Source organism: Apteryx mantelli, chromosome 8 (assembly GCF_036417845.1).
Source record: "Apteryx mantelli isolate bAptMan1 chromosome 8, bAptMan1.hap1, whole genome shotgun sequence".
Lineage (NCBI taxonomy): Eukaryota > Metazoa > Chordata > Aves > Apterygiformes > Apterygidae > Apteryx > Apteryx mantelli.
Window position 1 is genome coordinate 40,076,636 of NC_089985.1, and position 7,387 is coordinate 40,084,022.

The window sequence follows — 7,387 nt, forward strand, 5'->3', positions numbered from 1 at the left end:
CTCCTCCTCCATTTCCAAAAGCCGTTTGTTCATGATGAGTGCCATCTATCCATGACAAGCAAGATTATATTATAACCCTGAATATTAGTTATATTATGACTAGAAGCTATGCATCCTAAACCAGCTTATGTTAAAAAGTGCATTACAGGAAACCCAACCAGAAAAAAAGAAATATATCTCAAAACATTTGCCAATTAAAAAAAAAAAATTTTTGACAGAACAGAATTGCCATTAAAGCTCTTGATGATTAAAAGCACAAATAAAAAACTGCTTCTTTAACAGTCATCTTATACTCAACATGTAACCTGGGATTATTAGACAAACATGCCAGTTAATTACAGCCCACTGTCACATGAATGTCTGTGTTTAAAGTACATCTCTCCTAGTAACTTCCTTTCTGATCATCTTCACTGGTTAATTATTGTGTGTTCATGTGGTTCACACACACAAAAAAAGACAAAGTATTTGAAAAAATCCCCACGGAACTGGCTTCTAAAGAAAAACAAGACTGGCCACTTTCAAAGTACTCTGAACTGCAAATAAAAATAATGAAAACATTTGTTTGTACTTTCACATTTCCTTACTAATACAAGAACCATTTCTGATTCTGTGTGGCCTACTCTCTGCCAAAACCAAAAATCCTGCCTTTTTAAAAAACTTAAGAAGCATTCTGAAAATATTAGTTCTTCTTTTTGCTTTCTCAAGGAAAGACTCACTAAGACCTGCCCTGTTATGTCAAGGAAGGTTATGAACTTTTCCCTTTCACAGAAAAGGTGGGTGAGAATACAGAGTCTTGTCATCTAGACCATCCACTGCATTGACAATTGTGAACATAACAAATGACACAAAGTTCAAATAGAAATGACAATTTTTGCCCAAGATAGAACTTAACAATGGTTTTCCTCTCATATTTCTGTGTTAGTGCAACTCAGTTCTAATTGACTGCCAAACAGCGATAGCTGGCACTTTTCACTTCTCCCTAAATGTACTGAGTTTTTCTTACATTCATTTAATAGGACACATCTCATTTTTTCAAGCAGTCTGAAGAAGTATTTCTTTTCCATAGCCCCTGTTTTGAAGAGAGTCATGTAAAATGTTTGCTTCTTCCCATCACACTAATTTCAAAACTGCTACTCCTATCTGTTTTTCATTTGCTGGGTCACATTCAGTGACTCCACGTTCAGCGAGCCTTGGCCTCTTGAGAAAGACAGCCTGGTACAGTAAAGCATCTGTGCCAAGCCATAGCAAAGCAGCTTGTTCTCTCTGAACAGCAGAGAATATTGTATTTACATAGAGTTTATTTTTTAAAGTGAAAGCATCCTTCTTTGCTCAGCCAGCTCACTTGTGTACAATTTTGCACATCACTGGCTACATCTATCCCACTTTAGTCAATATGCTCGAGTTTGAATTCCCATAGACAAATGGCACTGGCCAGTTGCTTCTTTATTGCCTGCTGAAGTGAGGCAATCTGTCCCTCCTTCCCTACCTGATCGGCCTGGGCTTTCCTGCCTGCTGAACAGAGGCAATCTGTCCCTCCTTCCCTACCTGATCGGCCTGGGCTTTCCTGCCTGCTGAACAGATGGCTCGCTCCAGACTTCAACCGCAGTGCGAGTCAGCAGGTACGCAGCGCTGCTGAGGAGGGACCCTGCTCAAGGGAGAGCTCTAGCCTTGAGCTACTGTCAGCATAACTTTGACCTCAGCTACTGGATGTAGCCTCCCTCCTAAACCTGAAATCTTCTTTCCTTTGGAGAGAATTCATTTCTCTTTGAGTGAAATGTATTTGATTTACAACCTAAAGCTGAGGCAATACCCAGTCTGATCCTGATTGCTGCAGGATACGTGTGGGTTCTTAATTAACACAGAAGACAAGCAACAACACGTTCTCTTTACCACTGATCAAAACAGATTACACATTTTTTTCTGTTGTGTATTCTGATAAAATTCAAATATTAAGACTGAAAGTTTCATCCCCAGACTGCAGTGAAGAGAATAAGCTCCCAGGATACCTTACTGTAAAAATCACTACAGGCCTACATCCTTCAGGAAAGAGCAGTCAGATGTTAAAAAAACAAACAAACAAACAAAGCCACGTACAAAGTAGCAGCTTTGCAGTGCAGCCTTAGAGATGAACTGTTCTCTCTACCTTCACACTTGCACTGAGCAGTTGGGGATTTTCTTAAGCCTTCTAGAGTACTGCTGACTCAAGCACGAGACAGCCTCAGGGGCTGAACAGGTGCAGACAACACTCAGCATGACTTCTGGAGAACAGGAAGAAGCTGCTCTGAAGTTTCTGTTAAAAATACTTTCAATTATCTGTGAAAATGTTTTGCCACTGCAAATGGCAACTGGGTGTGGGAAGAGACCGAACCGTGATGAATACACTGCTGTGACCGCTGCATTTCTGATACAGTGCTCATGGAAGCCAGTGGCAGCCTTGCTATTGGTTTCAATGGAGGCAGGTTTCACGCTACCCGTTTACCCCAAGGCAGGGTAAAGGCGGCTGTCAGTCTCCCTGATCTGTCTCTCAGGCAATGTAAAGGGGCTCTAAGTGAACAGAAATGTAAATTTAGTCTTCCCAAGGCTCTTTTACACTACCCCATCAGTGTAAAGGGAGCTTCAGCCAAAATAAGATGTTAGCTCTGAATGGCATGAACAGAAGTGTTTTCCCCTTGATTCAAAAGTATAAAGATAACAAGTTGTGATTACTCCAGAAATCTGTCATACACAATGTAAGAGCTCCGGATGATGGGAAATTTCTGGATCACTGAATGTCTGAGAGTAGAGTCAGCCTCTGACAGTCAGGGTTCTGCCAGAGATCAACAGCGCTTCATTATACCACGAAGTTCTCATTCAGACTGGAGCACCTTGAGAGAAGAGACTGGCCCCACGAGGGTGAAAACAATTTTCTCCAGACTCCACAGAGAGACAGGCACAGGAAATGCAAAATTCTCAGCACAAGAATGACGACCGGTAGTAAGAACCACACTGTGAGCTTTGTGTGAGGCTGAAATACATAGGAAAATTGAGTGCATGACAGAGATGCTATTCCAGGTCAGAAGGATCCTGTTTAATAGTAGGAGCAGTAAAGGAAAGACACCTTCAAAATGGTGACAATCCAACTGAAGAAGCAGTCCTGGATTCCCTCGATAACTGGATCTCAGGCTGGTTCAAAAGCAATGAGAAAGCACTGAGGCAGGGTCTTGCATGAAAGGCTGCCATAGGCTGCCTGAACTGTGTATTGTGTGTGATGTTTGAAGGGAGATTTTTCTTTTTCTTTATTTAAGCTCTGACAAAATTTTCAAGTGTTTCCTCCGCCTGTCTCTGAAAAGACTGGAGTTCTCATATAAGGCATGCTTAGGTTACTGGGAAATTCAGAAACTCAATACTGACCTTTTCAGTGCGGCTTCCATGTCCCATTTCTCTGCCAAGCGGTAACAGAAACCCCAGAAAATGTATTGGAATCATGCAATTGGGGCTCTGAAGTGCATACAGGGGAATGCCCAGTGGGGACAGCGCAGCACTACCCCAGAGGGGACCAGAACTCAGCCCTTGCTTGGTCAGGACACAACACCCGGTCCGTGTTGAGAATGAATAAGCAGCTTAGCTGGTTCCTCCAAAATAACTTATTGACAGTTTGTTTGTCTTCTTTTCTCTTGAGACTTTTCTTAATGCATGAACTTTTACTTTGCTGGCATGAATCCCACCTCCTAACTCCTCTCTAGTCCCCCAAATACCATATGAGCTGAAGAAAGGTACTATACAGAAATACATCTGTTCCTACACAGAGATGTAAACAATACCATACAAGCAGTTACATAAGTATTATTACATTCCAGCAGGACATTTTCCAATAAAGTTTAATAAAAAAATTATTGCTAAGATATTTTTAATTAAAAATTAACAAATTCAGGCAAGATTTTGGATATTATTTAACCCACTACAGTAATTTTAACTCAGAGTTTCTTCTGAGGGGTTTAAGAAAAATTATTAAGTACTTGTGAGGGCCAAGGTTCAGGCTAAATCTCTGTTCTTGTTTGAAGCCTTCCAGTAAAAAAGTGGCATGGCCTGGTCAGAAAGACAATTTGTAACAGACAGCCTTCCAAGAATTTTTTGAAACAGCTGTAGCAGTCACTGATAGCTGCTATTCCTACTATTTAAATACTCCAGCAGTAATAAACAGACACCACATGGTACTAGATTTCCGTACATATCCTTGAGGTGTACCACACTGGTTGAAGAAAGCACAGATAATAAATCAGTGCTATGAGAACTACATATGTGGTCTTTCTAAGAAAAAAAGCAGCTGACCTCACTTCTCACTTCCTACCTAAGCTGGTTGTTACAGCAGTGTAAATTGCACTTCTTTGGTAGGCAGGCTTTAAAGTAATTTACCTTAGCAGATCTGAGTTACATACTATCAGCCAAATGCGGAGCAGCATGACTATTTCCTGTGAATAAGACAAATGGTATGTCTACCTCTATGAGTAAGCCAAACCGGAGGGCAGAGTGTGAAAATGTGATGGGACTATTCTTCTTTAAACAATAGAACTGGGGAGGGCTTCCAGCAGCCACCAACACGGCTCTTGGGACTTCCGTATCCTGCTTGCTTGTGACCAAAGCTGAATCTCTAATCCTTTGAAATAGTAACATTCTGAGCAGCATATTCTGTATCAGCATGAGAAGGGCTACAGCTCAGTCTGAACATCTCCAGGTACATCATCTCTTCTACCTTTTTTGCCTTTAAATACCACAGTCCATGAACCATGAAGCTGAGATTTCTCAGAAGACTGTACAACACTACATGTACTACTATTTGGGAAATCCCAGAGAGAAATACAGCAGCCTTATAAATAAATGTAAAAAAAAAAAAAAAAAAAAAAGGGGGGACATGGAGAAGAAGCAGCAGCTCTGCTCCATGAGGGGACATCATTGTATGTGTACCTGGCCCTTCTGCAAGCACAGCGTGCATGAACAGTAAATTCCACAAATGAATCTGAAGTGTCAAAAAGGGACCGCTGCATGCATGCATGTGCTGCTGCCACTTGGCTGGTCTGAAAACACATCAAGCTCATTAGATCAAGAGGTACACATAGGTGGCACAGCTGCAACCCTCATCATTACTACCCTACTAAATTAATAAATCTATGCTAGTGCTTGGTAAGTTTATTGCCATGAGCTAGTGCCTGACACAGGCATAAAAAATCAGCACCAACAGTGGTGACTCTAGGGACATTTTATTTAACTTCCTGCCAGGGCTGCAGAACTCCTATGCTCTTACTTCTGATATTTGTCTCTCATGTGGCTATTGCTATGACTACGATCGAGAACCAGGAAAAATGGTCTGGCAGCAAATCCAGCTCTCTCCATTCCTGGGCCCTTGATCTGCCATATCAGCCCTTGGCCGATCAAAGGCTGCAGAGAACCACAGGAGAGGAGCAATGCTTTCACCCCTGACTTCAGGGCGTGAGCAGGGCGGCATGGGTACTGCTCTTCCACCTTCCACCTAGCTTTTCCCTCTGGCCTCCTTTTTCTTTTTTGGTGGTCCTTCTCCATCACAGCTTCAGCAACTGCATCTGCTTGCATCTACTGTTCTCCCACTCAACGGCAGGAAAACAACATTGCTTTCACCACTGCCCACAGCCCCCTGGAGAGCCCTAGTGAAACACGGTTCCCATTTCCACTCTGCTGTGACTTAAAGTTCGGGGAGGCACCACGGACACAGAAGGCTACCTGATCAGACCTGAAAACAGCACAGCAGTTCCCATCCGGGCCTGAAATGCCTAACTCGGAATAGAGATCTGCAGAAACTTGGAATTAGCAAGATGATTTCCTATAAATACTCTTCTATTGAAAAGAAAAATAATGGGTAAAATACAGCGATGCTTCGCATTACAAATACCTTTACACAACCAAAAAGCTGTGCAAACATTAACTAGCTGCCTATGGCCCATAAAAGAGGAGGGAGCAATTGTTTCCATTTTCCGGCAAGAAAGCAAGCGGAGGGAAAGGCTCCGGCTTCCCCGGTGCAGGGCTCCGGGCGGCGCGGCCTCGGCCACCGGGGAAGGAGGGATTTTGCGCCCAGCCCCGGCAGCCGCTGCCCGCCGCGGAGGGCTGAGGAGCCCGAGCGCCGCTCCCGGGGCTGCGCGGTCGCCCATTGTGCGGGCGGCCGGGGCCGGCGGGACGCGGCCGCCTTTGTTCGCCGGCAGCTCCATGAAACAGCTCTTTTCCTCCTTTTTTTTTTTTTTTTTTCCTCCAAGGGAAGTGCCACCACGCAACGCGGACATGACACACGCACAATCTCACACACACACACCCCTTTGTTGAAACCGGGGGGGGGGGGGGGAACGCGACCCCCGGCGGCGCGGCCGCGGCTCCTCACGGCCGGGCGGGGCGGGCGCGGACCGGTTCGGACCGGCTCGGCGCCGCCCGGCTCCCTGTCAGCAGCCCAACGGCCGGGAGAGCGGCGGGCCGCGCCGCGCCGGGCCCGGCCCAGCCCAGCCCGGCCGCCGCTCAGGGGCGCGGCGCCGCGGCGGGCGCCCCTCCCCGCCCGGCGGGGCCCGGCCGCCCCCCACGCGGGCCCTCTGCGCCCCTCCGCGGCCGCGCTACCTGCTGATCTTCTGGGCGAAGGCGCGGCGCTCGGCCATGGCCGCGCTGCTGGGGCTCCGCGCGGCTGCTCCGCGGCGCTGGCGGCGGAGCCGAGGAGCCGGGAATGGGCGCCGTAATGCTCCGCGCAAGCACGCAGCACGAACGGCGCGGCCGGCCCCGCTCCCACCCTCGGCGCTCGCAGCGCCCGCCCGCCTCCTCCCCCTTCGGCGGCGAGGGGCCGCTCCTCGCAGACATACGGCGGGGCGGGCGGCCGCGGCGCCGTGAGGCGTTTTTGTCCCCGCGCGGGGCAGCGCAGCGCAGAGGCGCCGCCGGGGCCGGACCCACGGACGGACCCACAACCGGGGCCCTCGGCGGCGGCGGCGGCTGCCCCGGAGCGGCCCTTTCCCCCGCCGTGCCCGCGGTGCGGGGCCGGGCTTGCCTTCAGCTGCCTGTCGGGCCTCGGCTGCCCGCGCCTCCACGCGTGTCCCCGAGGGACATCTGCCCCCGGCTGAGCAGGGGCGAGGCTGGGCTCCCTGTCAGCCCCGTTTGGTAGCCGCTTCTGCCCGAGAAAGGCCAAAAATCCTCCCGTGCCCAACAGTGATTCATGAGGTGGCTGGGACAGGGTCACGACCGCCTCTCCATGCCACCTGGTCACTACTACCATTCCCTAAGTGCTGTATTTAAGGTGGTAGTTTTAACAGGAGGAGGAGGCGGGGGGGGGGGGGGAGTAAAAGACCATTTTAGTGCTCCAAAAAAGGAGGTTTAACTGTTACCTAGGACACTCTCCAGCAGATACCTCTAA

At 48.0% G+C, this 7,387-nt stretch overlaps 1 protein-coding gene across 1 annotated transcript in view; it reads right to left on the reverse strand.

Moving 5' to 3' along the window:
* DOCK7 (dedicator of cytokinesis 7) overlaps positions 1-6,726 on the reverse strand; it is a 110,810-nt gene extending 104,084 nt beyond the window's left edge. The window contains exon 1 of the mRNA XM_067301344.1: positions 6,607-6,726. Coding sequence (XP_067157445.1) covers positions 6,607-6,644 — 38 coding nt within the window. The 5' untranslated portion in view covers positions 6,645-6,726. The remainder of the gene's footprint in view (positions 1-6,606) is intronic.
* Between the last annotated feature and the right edge of the window lie 661 nt (positions 6,727-7,387).